The sequence below is a fragment of the Polyodon spathula genome, chromosome 35 (assembly GCF_017654505.1).
Source record: "Polyodon spathula isolate WHYD16114869_AA chromosome 35, ASM1765450v1, whole genome shotgun sequence".
In the NCBI taxonomy this organism is placed as follows: domain Eukaryota; kingdom Metazoa; phylum Chordata; class Actinopteri; order Acipenseriformes; family Polyodontidae; genus Polyodon; species Polyodon spathula.
In genome coordinates this window covers 549485-567548 of record NC_054568.1, presented here as the reverse complement: position 1 = coordinate 567548, position 18064 = coordinate 549485, and the positions used below count along the sequence as shown (strand labels likewise).

The 18064-nt window shown below is 43.4% G+C and overlaps 1 protein-coding gene across 1 annotated transcript in view; it reads left to right on the top strand.

Annotated features, from left to right (window-relative positions):
* The first annotated feature begins 379 nt into the window (after window positions 1-379).
* The window catches only part of LOC121303734 (calpain-8-like), an 18317-nt gene continuing 632 nt past the window's right edge, over window positions 380-18064 (top strand). The window contains exons 1-15 of the mRNA XM_041234514.1: window positions 380-691; window positions 3941-4010; window positions 5333-5451; window positions 11506-11639; window positions 11765-11930; window positions 12135-12218; window positions 12725-12804; window positions 14909-14986; window positions 15219-15376; window positions 15471-15631; window positions 15918-15929; window positions 16242-16450; window positions 17257-17296; window positions 17724-17795; window positions 17954-18058. Of these exons, the coding sequence (XP_041090448.1) occupies window positions 494-691; window positions 3941-4010; window positions 5333-5451; window positions 11506-11639; window positions 11765-11930; window positions 12135-12218; window positions 12725-12804; window positions 14909-14986; window positions 15219-15376; window positions 15471-15631; window positions 15918-15929; window positions 16242-16450; window positions 17257-17296; window positions 17724-17795; window positions 17954-18058 (1686 nt within the window). The 5' untranslated portion in view covers window positions 380-493. The remainder of the gene's footprint in view (window positions 692-3940; window positions 4011-5332; window positions 5452-11505; window positions 11640-11764; window positions 11931-12134; window positions 12219-12724; window positions 12805-14908; window positions 14987-15218; window positions 15377-15470; window positions 15632-15917; window positions 15930-16241; window positions 16451-17256; window positions 17297-17723; window positions 17796-17953; window positions 18059-18064) is intronic.

The following is an 18064-nucleotide window of genomic DNA, read 5'->3' as shown; positions in this document are numbered from 1 at the left end:
TTTAGTGAATGTACAAAAGTTAGGACCGAAACAAGGTCGACTTTCTAATGAACTGGAATAATACCTCTCTAAACAAAACTGTGTGGGAAATAAAAACCCTAGTTAAAATGGCTGTTTACAGTACCCCTAGTTACCAAGATGGGGTGAAGTTGGGATGTAGTCGTGATCACTTCACTTCAGGAATTATGCATAAAGAAAAACAGGATTGGAAAACAGCGAACTGTGTGTTGGGTAATGATCTTGTTGCTTCACAACACACACATACGAAAGCCGTAGGCTAACAGCACATAAAAAAAACAAACACGCAAATCCAGGCAAAGCAGGTCGGTGCGAGTTGGGCTGAGGGGGAGGCGGGTTGGGAGGTTTTGGGACGGGGCTTGCCCAGAGCTGCATTCATTTAAGAAGGTCTGCTTAGGCAAGAACATCGAACAGTCTGAACGCTTGCAGTGGCTTCTTAAGAAACTACACTGTGCTCTGAGTATCCGACACCAGAATGGCCAACCCAGCACTCGAACCCGGCTCCAGAGAAAACCCGCTCAAATTCAAACTGCAGGACTACCAGAGCCTGCTCAGCGCCTGCCTGAAGGAGAAGAAACTGTTCGAGGACCCCGAGTTTGCAGCTGACCAGGGCTCCATTGGGAAGCTACCCGCGCTGAAACCCGACCAAAACATCGTGTGGCTCAGACCCAAGGTATTACACCGCTACTGCTACTGCTACTTCTACTTCTAGGTTCTGATTCTTCTCAGTTATGGTAGGCTCTATTATTATCATTAAAGAAAGTGTTTACAAAGTGTAAGTGTTTATATATATATATATATATATATATATATATATATATATATATATATATATATATATATATATATATATATATATATGCAATTTAAAGTGAAGGGTTACTGACAATTAAAATAAACTGGACGACCTGCATGTCACAAACGAAAATATACAAAACAATATTTTGTTAATTTTGACAATTCACACGCTTTGCACAATAAAAACGTGTTATTGTGTTTAATATTGGTTTACCATCCAACTGGTGTTTGACACAAAGAGATGGAAATGATAGATGTCTTGCAGTTTATTTAGAACGTCATCTGTTCTTTAGAGTTCTCTCGTCTCTGTTATTATTATTATTATTTATTATTATTATTATTATTATTACAGGAATATAATAATTGCTCAATGTATATACAGTATAATTAGACTGGGGGTTTATCAGTGCATATTTATGGTTTTTATATTACAGAATCTATTGATCTTTTGGGGTAGCCCATATATTTTATGGGGCATTAGTAATACCCCATCTAACCTTTTTAAGAATTAAGCATAAATCTTATGCAACATATCTTAGCAATTATATTCTTTACACTGTAATGTTATTTTTGGTATTTTGATTTTAAAATGTCGCATCTAATTATTATTAGATATTATAATATTATAAGTAATAATTATTATTATTATTATTATTATTATTATTATTATTATTATTAAGCAACACACTGTGTTTCACTGTGCTACAATTCAGAAGCCTTTTTTTAACGTTTATTTTAAATTGTCAAAAAACGATGCACCGGTTTCTGTAGATACAGGAGATGCAATTTTGCACAAATCTAAAATACTGCGTATAAAATTATAGAAAACTATTGAAAGTTCAGAAGGTAAACCTTAGCACCAAAGTATAATAATTATAAAACTCCAGATATTGGAGCTAGGGAAACGAGTCTAGTTATTGTTTGCACCACTCTATAACTGTAGATATTGAAGTTAATGGGAAGTGTCTGAATTTCTTTACAACAATATAACTATGAATACTGAAACTACAATAACTATCTGAGGAATATATAATAACCCTATGGATACTGAATGGTACTCTCTGATTAATGTTTGGTGTCAGTGTTGGGGAAGTTATTTTTAATACATTACAGTTACTCGAACAAAATTGTAACTGGTTACAGTAACTTATTACTTTGAAAAAAAAACTAGTTACAGTTACAAATAGTTACATCTCAGGCACAGTTTATGTTTTATAGAGATGTTTTTCTGGTTTGGTCAGACTGCAGCTCAAAATATTCTTTGAAGATCCAGCTATGGAACCCACTCGTTCTCTCTTTGATGTCATTTTCCAGCGAGATGAAAAGCGTGTTGATGTGACGTGTAAGGTTTGACTTGTGGTGTGCAGGGGGATTCATACAGTCAGGGGAGCGCAGGGGTCCCCGAGAGTCCCTCCTTGTAAAGGCACGGCCGCGTGGTGTGCAGGGGGAGTCATACAGTCAGGGGAGCCACAGGGGTCCCCGAGAGTCCCTCCTTGTAAAGGCACAGCTGCGTGGAGTGCAGGGGGAGTCATACAGTCAGGGGAGTGAGGGATGGTTTGGGGATCGGAGGGCACACACTGTCCTGAGCTGTTGTGGAGAATTGCAGCAGTGAGGGGATATTTGGACATTCCTAATTGGGGAGAAAAAGGGGGAGAAATATTTAGGAACTCTAAATTATTTAAATCAAAGGATTCAGTTTCCCGTTTTTAAAAAGAATCAGTCATCAGATGAGAGTATGAAGTCCTAGGAATGTTTTAAAAGCTCTTCCGCTGGGTCTGTATTAGCCCCTGGTGTGGCTAATGGGTGTAATACTCATTAAATACAAAGGTGTGGTAATGTTCAAACCTGCATGAGAGGCCATCTGGATTGGAATAAATGCAGGTGTGCAGAGCAGTTTTACAGTCAGAGAGAATTCCTTTGAACTGTAGACCCTTCGGGCACAAGCAGACACAAAAACTTTAAAGATGAAGTGCCTTCAGACCTTCAAACTGCCTTTTCTACACGGGTTCAGTTGTTTTTAATACTGAGCTAATAACACGTTTCTCTAAATCTGCCTCTTCCTGGCTTTGAGCTGCTTTAAGCTTGTCTTGCTTGAAGTACGGGAATGCTGTGCAATGACCAGTCCTCCCAGTATCGTGAATCTGACTGAGAGTCACAGCAGTGGTGGGAATGGCATGCATTAGAAGCTTGTATGCAGAAAATGTCCCAAAAAAGAATATCAGATTTTTTCATCAACCAGAATCCTTGTGCCAATAGGGACCACAATGAGTGTTACACTGACAGGAAACCAAACATTTTCAGAGCAAGATCAGAATCTCAGAATGATGAGGAGGAGGAGGAGGAAGATGAACGATGACTCAAAAAATCTCCAAACTATAACAAAGTCCCCAGAATTCTCAGCCGGCTGACTTCATCTCTGTAAATACTGTTTGTTTCAACTAATCGTGCGGCATTGACAGTTAACCCCCCACGCTTGCAAACTGAAGGTTATGGGTTCCTCAAATCCCACTCATGTCAGACCTTTTTTTATATTTATATTAAAAAAAAATTAAAAAAAATTATGAAATGGTGCTTTTGTCTGATGTACTCTTTCTGTGCCAATACCCGGAAAACACATAAACTATCTATGCTGTTTAGAGAGCCAGGTGGATCTCGCGCTTCGCCGATAACTACCCTTCCTCCCAGTGAGCTCTCCTGTTTGACATTTTGTACAGCACTCTGGGATGCTTGAAGGGCACTATATAAAAATACATTGGTCTTGTACACCTCCCATTGGCTGTAATGAATCGGCGTCTTGGCCAATTGAATAGAAAGACAAGGGCAGGATGTGAACCACAAGGGGTTAAAGACAAACGATTCATTCAACTAAAGAGCCAGCTCTATAGCAGTGAGATAATACAGGTCTTACTCTGATGTCAGTATTATTATTAGGAGGAGATTCACGACATAATCTTCCAGATTGCATTTGGTTATATATGGTTTTATTCAAATATTATCAGCCTTTCAGGTACTGTGTGATTATTATGTGAGGGTGCGGACTCTTGGTATGCGTGTGGACTGGTTTTAGGGAAGCTGGATTGTATTTAACTGGGGATGTGTGTGTGTGTGTTTTTTTTTTTTTCAGGAGATCAACAAGCAAGCCCAGTTTGTCGTGGGAAAAACTGATACCACGGATATTTGCCAGGGTCAGCTAGGTAATACAGCACCTCGACCGCTCATTCGGAGACACGTCACTTTATAGCTTGCACAATATCAAAGTGTTCCAGAGCCCACCCTCGAGATCTCTTAGCATTTGCAGCCTCGTTAAAATAATTCCTTAAATCTAAGCCATTTTACACTTCACAGCTTCATAGGTCTCAGATGTGCAGTTTTGAAAGAAACACATTGTGTAGCGCACATGTACATGCTATAACACATGCTTCTTTCAAAACTGCACATTTAAGACCTGTATAATGAATGGATGCGCATGGCATTTTACATTTATGAAACTATTTTGCAAGTGACAATCGTTTAAATGCTTTGTACGCATAGCTTATTTCTCAAACTTGATATATTTGAATATTCTTCTATAAAAACACAACAATAAGAAACCTGTTACCTATGAAAGAAAGCAGAGAAGGACTTCTGTAGAGTAGATAGTGGTGTGCTGGGTCAGTTAGGGGAGCGCCCTGGCTGTGCGAAGCAGCCAGTCTTCACTGGAGACTCTAAAAGGCTTGTTGCATTATCTCCTCATCATGCTACAGCGCACCCTACTGGCCAGGCGCCCAGTGAGCTCAGAGCAGACACCTGCAGGGCTGGCCTCCAGAGGTCGGTAGCTCACTGGCATCGGCTCTGGAGTTCCTGCATGTAGAAGAGGAAGCTGGCTCGTCGTGGGACCGGAGGACCCCCCACTGAACCTTCAGTTCTCCCAAGCAGCTATGTGGGGAATTGCTGAGAATGGGGACAAAATAGGGGTTAAAATAATTGAACAAAAAAAGAAAAGAAAATGTATCTCTTCATCTGTCAGTGATTCGATTGTCCTGAGTGTGCGTGCTTGATGTTTTATTGCAGAGCCCAAGTCCCACCCCCAGTCCAGCTGCTCCCTGTTAGCAAGGAATGTGTTTACGCCAACGTTTTACATGCATGAGGGAGAGCTTGGAAGCACAATAAAGCTATTGATACAGTTAACAGGGACCTGTCCCCTGCAGAGAGCAGACATACAGAGTACTGGAACAAACAATAGATGTGTTCCACACACACACACAGAGTAGAGATATACAAAACCTAAGTAGAAACAGGAATAGTGGGTACAATGTATAGCGATCATACTGAAGAGTTACAGGCTTCTGTGCTCGGCTGCTGTCACACCTCTGTCGCTTGTCAGAATAAGTTAGAAATGCCTGTGAATGACGCCCAGAGCACCAGAGGCGCTTGAAGGCCTTCCTTTTGTCACAATGTGTGCTGTCCATTCTGGCTGGATGAAGAGAGGGCAGAACCTGTCTCTCTCACTCTCTCTCTGTCTGTCTCCTTCTCGTAGGGGACTGCTGGCTCCTGGCTGCCCTCTCCTGTCTCACCCTGCAGCCCCCTCTCATCTCCTATGTAGTTCCTGAAGGCCAGAGCTTCCAGAAGTCCTATGCCGGCCTCTTCAGATTCAGGGTGAGTGGGGGAAAGAGGGGTGGAGAGTGTGGCGGGAATGAAGGGAGGAGAGGGGGAGAGGAAGTGGAGGGGTAGAAATAAACAGTGAGCGGAGATCTGCCTCGAATTCCACCAGTATGCTGCTGTAAAAGAGGCTGATATCGCACACACTGGTGTCATAAGCCATGCAGAATGTCATCTCTGGAATATTTAGTTTATTATATTCCAGGGCTCCCTCAGTATTTCACAATTCAATATTGACAGTAAATTGTGCAAGTCCTCTATTTTACTGTTCTTCACTTGGTCACTGTTTATGAGCACTTCACCAAAGCTACAGAATCCACGACGAGTTCCTAGGGATAAGGTTGGGAATTTTCAGGAATGTTCCTACGGTCCCGGATCCAGATGTCCTTAGCCTGTAATTTCCTAATCTCCTTGTCAGCCTCATGTAATTTGGACAAATTTGGATCCTACCAAAGTTTTCGTACACTGTTTTGTATGTGCTTTCGTGCACTCCCATTGCTGGTAGTGTCAAGTGAGCTGGTAGATGTCAGTGCGTATCAGCTTCAACCTCCATCTGGATCTCCTGCCTGTCACTCAGCAGCGGATGCGCGCACCCAGACGGCAGACGGATCACAAACGTTCACCCTGTATGGTTATGGAGTAGGTAACAAGGTGACGGTATTTCCATTTTAGTTAGCAATCACGAGCCCAGCTCTGTCAAAGGTATGTAAAGCCAGGAGGTGCAGAGCCATCGCCCTCAATTGCTTGCTTTGTTGGGTTAAAATTGTGTCAGAAACTTCTTATTATTTGCACTGAATAAAACCAGCAATTTCTCAAACGAATCCTGGTGTCCTTCATCTGCCTCCTTCACCTGTTTTGGGATAGCACTGAGGGCGGTAGTGCCCTCAGTACACCACTAGGGGCAAACTTCTACACAGTCTAAAGCAGGGGTCTCCAACCCTGGTCCAGCAGGTTTTCTAGATGTCTTTACGTCATCAATGGCTAAAGATCTGGAACTCCTGTTAATCTTGACTAATTACCACAATAATTGGTGCAATGAAGTGATTGCGAACTCAGTTGAAACGAAAACCTGACGCTCTCCAGGACCAGCATGGCTCGAGAATGGAGATTTATTTAACTTAGAGTAGTGCCAGATACCATGTTGTAAAATGAAAAGACATGTGTGTTTCAAAACTGCATATTTGAGACTTACACAGTATAATGAATGGAGGATCATGGCAGAGACATTTAATGGAACTCTTTTGTTGCAGTCATTCTTATTGATAGTCCCCCTCTATCTATCTATCTATCTATCTATCTGTCTCTGATGCAGTTAATGCTGGGTGTGGATGGGAAGGAGAAGGGTGTGTGTGCATGAGCGCTGCTGAAAGGTGTGTGGCCTTTGACTTTATGACTTTGTTTGTTTTGTGGATATTTTGGTTTTCTATTACTGTTTTGTAACTCCTCCAGCACTTCCAGCCAGGAAAATAACCTTATTAAACCATTTTCTTAAAAATGAACTGGCTAGATACGGGCTTTTGAAACACGCCATTTCATTCAGGAGGCAAGTATGTATGAAGATGTAAACATCACTGACAAAAGAATGAAATTCCTCCAACGTTTTATCGTACTGTAAATTTCAAAAGGTGTTGTTTATAGATTGTGATTTTAACTGTATTGTTATTTATATAATGGCATATCATCTCCTAAGCCGTTAGTTATTTTAACCCTTTAAGGATCGTTATGGTGTAAACAGGATCATACTGAAGTGTCATTCTGGGCCCGTAATGGGGGTAAACACGATAAAAAATGCACTTCATTTCTTTGACTTACTGGGCCACCGTACTTTGCAGTACAGGTTGTAAATGCTTATCATTGGATAGGGGAGGGATTGAATTTAACTGCCTGCCTGCTTGTTTTTTTTTTCGTGAAACGGGCATGTCTTTAAGGGCGGAGACATTTCACAGCAGCAGGCAGAAACAAACTTGTTTACAGCTATGAAAGAAAATGGGGAAATCCAATGTATGTGACTTATAATTATATTAGAACATTCATTTTGTCTCACGTGTTTTAATATATATGTTTTTACAACATTTATAAATATCAAGAAACAAGTGGGTATAAGCAGGTACATTTGTCAGGGAATTATTTTTCCTTATAAATAGTAATTGAATCTATATATATAACTATTTGATTTATAAATTTTTATTTTGAGAAAATAAATTGAGACTAGTGTCCATTGTTGCTTATAAAGACCGTTAGAATAAAAGTCTCAGTGCATTCACTCGGGTGAAACAATGTCGTGCAATCTTCCCAAACATCAATATTTTTCAACAAAACTTTCAGGAAGCATTGTAAGGTCCCTCGGGTCATAGAATAACATATTTTTATACATGTAGATCTAAGTAGAATACATAATAATAAAAAAATAAGCAAGGTTTACTGAAAAGATATTGTGTTAAAACAAAAAAGTGAAACGTTTGTATGGTGTCTGGAGTACTTTATAATAATCCCCAGAGTGTTCTGAAAAAAGGACTCCAGTTCCAAGATTCTACTGTAGAAAATTTAATTTTAGAGAGAGAGTCAAAAAAATCAAAAAAAGTAACACATACTCTAAATCATTTAAAGAAACGTACATGGAAGATCCTCCTCTGTGCTCTTGAAGAGGGAGAACTGACTGTGCATATATGATGATTATATAGGGATGTTTTTACGTTTTCTACTTCTACTGATGTAATTAATTTACTGACCCCAAACAAGATGACAGAGACTCTGGAAGAGCTGGAGAGGGATATGTTAGCGCTTCAGGAACTCTGCAGTCCACTTCAAATAGCAGGTTGATTCAAGACCTCAAAACGAAAAAAAGTAAATGCAGCTGGTGAATTTCAAAGTGCAGGGGGCGCTGGTGAGGTCCCGAGGGCAGTACCTCACAGAGATGGATTGGAAAAAAGATACAGCATTTCCTGGAGGCTGAGGATCCCTGAAGAAGAAAAGGAAGTACAGGATGGGCTTTTAATGCTGCAGGAGCTGTCTGACGCTCTCCAGGGGCTGAAAGAGGAAGAGCTCCAGGAATGGATGGACTTCCTGTTGAATTATTTTAAACTTCTGCACACTGTTAAGAAATTACCTGTATGTAGTTTACAATAATAATTTTTATATAGCGCCTTTTATAGTGGTCCACCAATACAAAGCACTTTCCAAGATAAAAGACTAGGGTGTGTGAACTACGCGTCATCTGAAGAGTCACTTACAACAACGTCTCACCCGAAAGATGGAGCACAAGTAGGTTAAGTGACTTGCTCAGGGTCACACAGGGAGTCAATTGCTGAGCTGGGATTTGAACTGGGGACCTGCTGGTTACAAGCTTGTTTCTTTAACCATTGGAACATACAGCCTCCTTATAGTGAAAGGCAAGAGAAAGTAGAGTTGCAGGAGAGCAATAATAACGCCATTACCTGAAAAAGGAGACGTGTGCAGCATAAAGAAATGGAAGCCTATGTCTTTGCTGTATACGGATTATAAGATCATCTCAAAAGCTCTTGCAAATAGACTAAGCACTGTGTTGGGACATGTTATTCATCCCGACCAAACCGGCTGTGTGCTCTTGAGATACATTTTTCGACAAGATTCTTTTCAAATTTGAGACACGTTGGCTCCCGCCAAGCTGTTTTATTTCTCTCTTGATCAAGGGAAAGCCTTTGACAGAGTTGTTCACAATTATTTGCGGAAGGTATTTGAAGCTTTCAGATTTGGCCCGGGATTTATATCCCACATGCAGTTCCTGTACTGTGATGTTTTTTGTATGCTGAAGGTCAATGGAGGCTGAGTGCACCTTTCCCAGTCCACAGAGATGTCAGGCAGGGCCATCCTCTCTCAGGTATGCTTTGTTCTCTTTCTGTTGAACCTCTCATAACAGACTCAGACAGGTTTTAACAGGCTCTCTGTTCCAGAGAGCTCAGCTCAGCCAATAGAAGCATCTGCTTATGCAGATAATATTTCTGTTTTTGTTAATAATCAAACAGATGTTAATAATCTGTATAAAAGCCAGAAATGTTTTGCTGGGTTACAATGGAGTTGGGGGGAGATTATTTGGGAAAAAACTGTGAGGGAATGTTAGAGTAAAATGTAAGTAAAAGGGCAACTGTGGAAATGGCGTTGGGTTTTACCACAGCTCTCTTACAGGAGGAGGGTTTTGATAATAAGTTATTTGGCAGCCTCTATGCTTTGGCCAATACCTATATGTGTGGGATCTTGGTAAGATTTTCTAAAAGAAAGACAGAAGGAATTCTTGAGTTTTTTTTCTGGGATGGGTTACATTGGTTGAGTGTGCTGTACCTGCATCTGGAAGAAAGGGGACAAGGATTAGTGAACCTGCCCAGCAGAAATATAGCATTCAGGCTGCAAACTATTAAGAAACTGCTTTATAACAGTGAGAAGCCTCCTTGGATAGACTTGGCTTTGCTTTTGCTGCATCAGGCTGGAGGGCTGAGATTAGACAAACTGCCCAGGTTGACTCCTGTAACCTGCCTCTTATCTACCAGAGCCTGCTGAGGGCGGGGCAGAGTGTGAGAGTGCAAATAGGCGAGGGAGCGCTTGGTTTGTATTGGCTGCTAGAGGAACCTCATTTTTAATCCTGTTTTTTAAAGATGGGTTAACAGAGTCTGAGACTTTAACATTGTTAATGATAAAAGCTGGAGGAAGTGGTTGGAGATGGGAGAGCAGGTCAGGCTGGCTCGGAGGAGCTTTGAAAACCTAACGGAGACTCCTGCACACCATCCTGTCCATTCGTTAATCTGGATCTTGGATCCAGATGCATCTCACATACTTCCCTTTTGTGCACAAAGGGAGACTGATTGGATGGCTTTGTTTTTTGTAACAGATTATCCCCCTTTTTTGTTTTAATGAAGTGTCTGTCAAGTTGGGTTTGAATTGTTCTGAACGTATTTTTATATTTGGTACACCTTACACTGAAAGAAAGATGTCAGTTGGCAAATTTTCTTTTATGCCAAGTTATCTATTTTAAAAAGTAGCAAGGCTCACATTGCTAATGTTGGTGACACAAATGTTATTAAAATAATCTAGCTATCTGTCCCTCTTTCTATCTCCTCTATGCGTGTTTCTGTCATGTTCACCATCTATACTGTGATAGAGAGACAGATGGAGGGAGAGACAGACGGATGGACGGATACAATCACCCCATTTTTTTGAACGAGGATCAAAAAACAAAGCAGAGTGACGATAAAGAGCAATAAAAATGGCGACAAATAGAAAGCTGTAGAGATGCGTAGAAGCCAGTCCACAGGATTGCTGTTTGGAATAATGTTCCCCTGTGAGTGAGAAGAGATTGGGCTGCAGCACGGATGCCGGAGGCTGGCTTCATGATGAACAGTTCCAGGAGGGAGCTGGACGTGTACAGGCTGGTGTTACTGAGGAGTTGCTGCTCTCCTACCCCCCCCCCCAACCCCCCCCCCCCCCCCCCCCCCCCCCCCCCCCCCTCCCTGCTGTGTTCAAAGAGTGCTGCACCTCTCACTAACAGACAGCCTGAGGACACAGAGAGATCAGAAACAGATGAGTTCAGTGATTCAGTTTTTGTACCAAGGTTTAGAGAGGGAGAGTGTGTTAGGGAGGGAGAGAAGGAGAGAGAAAACCTGTAGCCACTTACAAATTGTAAGGTAAAAACTATTTAAAAAAAATGGAAGTAGACAAGCTTTCGGTGTGCTAGAAGGCTGTGGCTGAAATGTTTGTCTTATTCTTTTTTTTTATTCGAGGTGAACTTCCAGATTTACTGACTGTTCGAAACTGTTTTCTCCTGCTGCCATGTGAATAACACTCGCTGTAATACAAAACTATTTGTATAGTCTGTGTCTCTCTCTCTCTCTCTCTGTCTCTGTCTGTCTCTCTCTCTCTGTGTGTCTCTCTCTCTCTCTCTCTCTCTCTGTCTCTGTCTGTCTCTCTCTCTCTCTCTCTCTCTCTCTCTCTCTCTCTCTCTCTCTCTCTCTCTCTCTCTCTCTGTCTCTGTCTGTCTCTCTCTGTGTCTCTCTCTCACACTCTCTCGCATTCTCTCTCTCTCAGTTCTGGCAGTATGGATGCTGGGAGGAGGTGGTGGTTGATGACAGGCTGCCCACTCTGAACAAGAAGCTTCTCTTCACCCGCTCGCTGAGCCAGAACGAGTTCTGGAGTGCCCTGCTGGAGAAGGCCTATGCCAAGTCAGTCTGACTGTCTGTGTGTCTCTGCGCGTGTCTCTCACCCTCCGTCACTCCCTCTCTCACACTCCCTCCCTGTCTCTCACCCCCTCTCTCACTCCCTCTCCTTCCCCCTCTCTCTCTCTCAGGCTCTGTGGGTGCTATGCCAGTCTGAAGGGAGGCAGTATCTCAGAGGCGATGGAGGATTTCACCGGCGGCATTGCGGAGACTATCCAGGTGTCTAAGGTCTCTGCGCTGTGGGAACAGATTAACCAGGCCCTGAGCAGAGGCACCCTGCTGTCTTGCTTTATAGAGGTACACTCGCTCTTCTCCCTCTCTCCTCTCCCCTTCTCTCCGCCCTTCTCCTCTCCCCCCCTCTTCATGTGTGCTCTCGGCCACTCAAATATCAACCTGCCATTGATCTCCCTGGTTTGTTTTGTACACACTGAGTTAAATCGTACCATGCTGTAGTGTTCTTCTTAAATGTTAATTGTGGGAGTCTGTTTTTCGTTCTCTCAGGCACAGAGTAAGAGTGAAGTCGGTCAGCAGACACCGAACGGGCTGGTGAAAGGGCATGCCTACTCGATCACGGGCACGGGCACGGTGAGAACACACTGCGGCTGAAATATAAGAAGCCATTGTACAAAACTGTAACCCCTGCTGTATATGATGGCAGCCATGCGTTCGATTGCTATTGTGTTAAACATGTTAATGAAACGAAACCAGCATCAACATCTGTCTTTGCTACAATGTGTATAGCATGCTTACCATGAAACGTGTAGAGCAAACAAAGAAAAGTAACGTACAGTGTTGTGATCCACTTAAACACTGCCATTAGAAATGTTTACTGTGAAACAGGCTCAACGGTTGTGTTTTATTTCCAGGAGCCGTTGTAGACAAGGCTGCAAAGGTTGACTTGCGATGCTGAAACATTTGTTTCATGAGGGACTGGAGAAAAAGAAATCCTATATTCTTTTTTGGGATCACTGTTGTCTTATACTGTACTGTTAGAACACGCGCTAACACAATAGCTCTGAAATGTGCAGTTTTGAAAGTGCCTGTGCTTTCCCTGGGCTGCCTCTGTCTCACCTTCCTGTTTAATGTCTCAGGTGCGGGCTGGCAGTGTATCTCTGCTGAGGCTGAGGAACCCCTGGGGCTTCTTGGAGTACAGTGGACCCTGGAGCGATGAGTAAGAGCCCTCCTTCACGTGCCTGCAGAGCCACACACCGCGCACAACAAAGAAAGGTCCACATACCAAATGGGGGGGATAGACCTAGAAGAGGCTATCAAAGAGAGAGACCTTGGTGTTGTAATAGACTCACCACTGTCAGCAACCACACAGTGTGGGGAAGCAATCAGAAAGACAAACACAATGCTTGTGTACAAATCTAAGGGGGTACCACTGGTGTGGCCCCACAGTATTAAATCTGTTTTTTTACAGCCTAGATTTGCTCCTCTTGACAGTGTAAACAGGGGTACAGCATTCAATAATTCTCTCACCTCGGATCATTCTTGTCTTTTGGTTGTCAGCAGTCATTTCTCCTTTAAAGACCATTACACGATGCTTCTTGTTTCTAGGGGGGCATGATTGAAGTCTTTATAATCTTAAAAGGAGCTGACATAGTTAACCCAAAACAATACTGTAGACGCAGCACAGAAACCAGGACCAGAGGACATAGTGTGGAAATTAAGTAGATATAGACTTAGGACAGAGGGAAGGAGACAGTTCTTCACACAGAGAGTGGTGAGGGGATGGAATGTCCTGCCTAGTCATGTTGTTGAAGGAGACTCTTCACACAGAGAGAGTGGTGAGGGGATGGAATGGGCTGCCTAGTCATGTTGCTGAAGGAGACTCTTCTTCACACAGAGAGAGTGGTGAGGGGATGGAATGGGCTGCCTAGTCATGTTGTTGAAGGAGACTCTTCTTCACACAGAGAGTGGTGAGGGGATGGAATGGGCTGCCTAGTCATGTTGCTGAAGGAGACTCTTCTTCACACAGAGAGAGTGGTGAGGGGATGGAATGGGCTGCCTAGTCATGTTGTTGAAGGAGACTCTTCTTCACACAGAGAGTGGTGAGGGGATGGAATGGGCTGCCTAGTCATGTTGTTGAAGGAGACTCTTCACAGAGAGTGGTGAGGGGATGGAATGGGCTGCCTAGTCATGTTGTTGAAGGAGACTCTTCTTCACACAGAGAGTGGTGAGGGGATGGAATGGGCTGCCTAGTCATGTTGTTGAAGGAGACTCTTCTTCACACAGAGAGTGGTGAGGGGATGGAATGGGCTGCCTAGTCATGTTGTTGAAGGAGACTCTTCTTCACACAGAGAGTGGTGAGATGGAATGGGCTGAGGGGATGGTGGTGAGGGGATGGGGGCTGCCTAGTCATGTTGCTGAAGGAGACTCTTCTTCACACAGAGAGTGGTGAGGGGATGGAATGGGCTGCCTAGTCATGTTGTTGAAGGAGACTCTTCTTCACACAGAGAGAGTGGTGAGGGGATGGAATGGGCTGCCTAGTCATGTTGTTGAAGGAGACTCTTCTTCACACAGAGAGTGGTGAGGGGATGGAATGGGCTGCCTAGTCATGTTGTTGAAGGAGACTCTTCTTCACACAGAGAGAGTGGTGAGGGGATGGAATGGGCTGCCTAGTCATGTTGTTGAAGGAGACTCTTCTTCACACAGAGAGTGGTGAGGGGATGGAATGGGCTGCCTAGTCATGTTGTTGAAGGAGACTCTTCTTCACACAGAGAGTGGTGAGGGGATGGAATGGGCTGCCTAGTCATGTTGTCGAAGGAGACTCTTCTTCACACAGAGAGTGGTGAGGGGATGGAATGGGCTGCCTAGTCATGTTGTTGAGGCGGAATCACTTGGATCCTTTAAGACTTGACAAAGTTCTGAGATCAATCAGCTACTAGGAACCGGACGAGCTCAGATGAGTTCAATGACCTCCTCTCCTTTGTACATTTTCTATTGTTGTAAGTTTGAACTGTGAAATACTTAAAAAAAAAAAAAACATAAGTACAATGACAACCATCTAGAAGTCTTTTTCAGTGTCTTCATTGACAAAACTTTATGACTGGAAGACTTCTATGTGAAACGTTTTTCATTTACTAACAACAGCACTATTAGCACCAACAATGTCTTCCCTGGCCCTTATTTAAAGAAGAGCTGCCAATGCTTTACAGTTGATTTATTATTAGCACTAGCAGCATTATCATTTGTTTGGGAATGTCCCAGGATGTGTGAGGACACTCTAACCCCTTTCTCTCGCTCCCCTCTCCCCACCTCCTCTCACTCAGGAGTCTAGAGTGGCAGACAGTTGACAGCAAAGAGAAGGAGCTCCTGGATCTGAAGCCAAGACAGGATGGAGAGTTCTGGTAGGTACAATTAATCAAAACAGCAGGATGCAAGGCCTTCAGTGCTTTATTATATCACAGGAAACAGCAACAAGTGTTACAAACACACACTTGACCAGCCTTGTTGTGTGTGTGTTTCAGGGTGTGCAGTTCCTCTCGTGTGTGTGTGTGTGTGTGCAGTTCCTCTCGGGTGTGTGTGCAGTTCCTCTCGTCTCTGTGTTTCAGGGTGTGTAACCCCTTTCTTCTGTTTCAGGATATGTGTTGAGGATTTTAAGAGCTTGTATAGCACGGTGGAGATGTGCAGTGTGAGTCCTGACTCCCTGGGGGACTTGCAGTCTGACTGGAGGATCAGCACTCACCAGGGAAGTTGGACAGCAGGCTGCTCCGCGGGAGGGAGCTCCAGCTTCACGTGTGAGTAGCACACCGCCCTCAACTTCCACAGCTCCTTCCTCGACATACACCCAGTCACTCGATGAACCCCTCCTCTCTCCCCCCCTCCTCTCAGCCTCGTACTGGTGTAACCCCCAGTTCCGAGTGCGCCTGGAGGAGGATGATGACGTTGAGGATGGGAAGCTGTTGTGCAGCGCAGTGCTGGAGCTGCTGCAGAAACACAGGAGGAAGGGGGGCAGCGTGGACTTCCTTCCAATCGCATTCGAGATCTACCAGGTCTGTGCGTCTGCCTGTGTGTGTGCGTGTGTGTCTGAGAGTCTAATGCCAGTCTGTCTCCCTGTCTGTCTGTCTGTGTGTCTGCCTGTGTGTGTGTGTGTCTGTCTGTCTGCCTGTCTGCCCATGTGTGTGTCTGCGTGGGTGTCTGAGTCTGTGTGTGTGTGCGTGTGTGTCTGAGAGTCTAATGCCAGTCTGTCTCCCTGTCTGTCTGTCTGTCTCTCTGTCAGTCCACAGCTCGGTGTTTCTCTCATCATTAAACTCTTGTTTCTCCTCTCTCCTCTCCCAGATTCCCCCAGAGGTGAGGACTGTTTATTTTGTATTTCTAGACTCGTCTGTGGTGAGAGAGCAAGAGCAGCCCGTGGTCAAACACAGACTGCACCCCAAAGAAAAAAAATACTGTATTGTGGTAACTGCAATAAAAGCCATGCAATGGGACAATAAAACAAATCTAGTCATTTTTTAAACATATGCAATATTCAAATTTAGTATGCTATTATACCTGTTACTACTGAAAAATTAAAGTGACTGTGTTAGGAGCTAGTCCTCGTGTGCAAACAACAGAACAGAATCTCTCTCTCTCTCTCTCTCTCTCTCTCTCTCTCTCTCTCAGTTCCAGAACTCCATCGGCTCTCTAGATCGGAGTTTCTTCTCAAAGCGCCGCCCTGTGGCCCAGTCCTGTAGATACAGCTGCCTACGTGCGGTGAGAGAGGGGGTCCGCCTGCCCCCGGGGGATTACGTCGTCGTGGCGTCGACCAACTCCCCCGGCCAGGAGGGCAGCTTCTACCTGAGAGTGTACGCCAAGAAGGGCAACGAGTCCAGGTGAGGCACAGTACTGACATCACAATGAGACACGCAGCGCTTGTTCAATGTGCAGCCCGCTGTACCCCCCCTTCTTATCACTTTTACCCCTTTGCTCGGGGTGATGGGAGAGATTGCATGTAGAGTCAAACACCCTTAAGCATGAAAGAGATATTACTATCAGAAGCTTAAGAGGTAAGGCTCCCCCTTTTCTCCCCTTTTTGGCCACCAAAAAAAAAAGTGAAGGAAACAAAACAAAAACCCAGGCATATCATTACACAGATACCAAAAAACATATATTATAACCCTATTATACATCTACATATATAATATATACAGGGTTTCCTATAGAACTGTAGATTCAGTAATTCTGATCCTACTGGAAGTCTACGAACTGAGCTAAAATCCAGTCCTTTATTTTAATGATATAAAACATTTGCCACTAAATAATAATAATAATAATAATAATAATAATAATAATAATAATAATAATGATAAATACCTGAATCCAAATTCCACAGAGACAGTGCTATAAAAATTTGATTTATTTCAACAGAAGATAAATATAACTCTCTCAGCACTCAGTGACTTTGCAAAAAGCGTGGAACTAAAACTAATAAAATAGTTTCACAATCGCTATGGTTGTCTTTTTGTAAACCTGTTTAGTTCTGACAGAGTGAATGCTTTATTAGAGTGATGGTGTATTTTATTATACGTTACCCAATTGAATTGTGTAATATTGCCCCCTGCTGTCTGAAGAAGGTAGAACAGCTGCTGTTTGTGTTGGTGTGAATGTGTTCATTTTGTGGTTTTCTTTTCTTTACTAGGAGGCAAGGTGATCTTCTGTGTTCTTCCACATACTCCAAGGTAAGCCAAATGTGTGTTTATTTCTAGATAGGATAAAGCAATTCAAACCCTTCCACACTGCAGCCCAGCACTCTAACCACTGAGCTACTCAAACCCACTGCCTTCCACATGAGAAGTAACTATATGCTTCAATTTAAAACAGCTGCTTCATTAAAATATCTTAGAGATACTAAAATAAACTTAAATCCAATGAGAACCATTTCGACATCTGTATCAACGTCTAAATCCAGCCCTGTTGAGTGCTTTATTAAAGATAAAAAGCATTTCTAGTCTATGGATTGCTTTAAAGTACAGAGGAAGCTTCGGCGTTTGTTTGATGTGAGTCTCCAGGGTTGCTGCCTGGCTGGATGACTGTTTTGCAGTGTGGTTATGCAGAGTGTGTGTTGCAGTCTGTGCCCTGTGTGAATCGCTCCTTCCTCGCCCCCAGGTGATGGCTGATCCCTCTCCCCCTGACACCAGGAGCACTGTGGAGAAGCACTTCCACCAGCACGCCAGCATGGTGAGGCTCTGTCTGTCTGCCTGCATCTCGACCTGTCTGTCTGTCTGTCTGTCTGTCATTATATCTGTCTGTCTCCCTGCATGAACAGTATGTGAGTTAATGCCGGGCATTGCCTTGAATGGTTTTCTGAGTTTTATTTCTGTCTCTTTTTGTTTCAGGATAACAGACTGAACTCTTTGGAGTTTAGCAAGCTGGTTAATTCAGGTAAGGACTGTTTAATCAGCTCTCCTCGTATGAGTGCTTGTCAATTACATATACAGGCTGCTGAT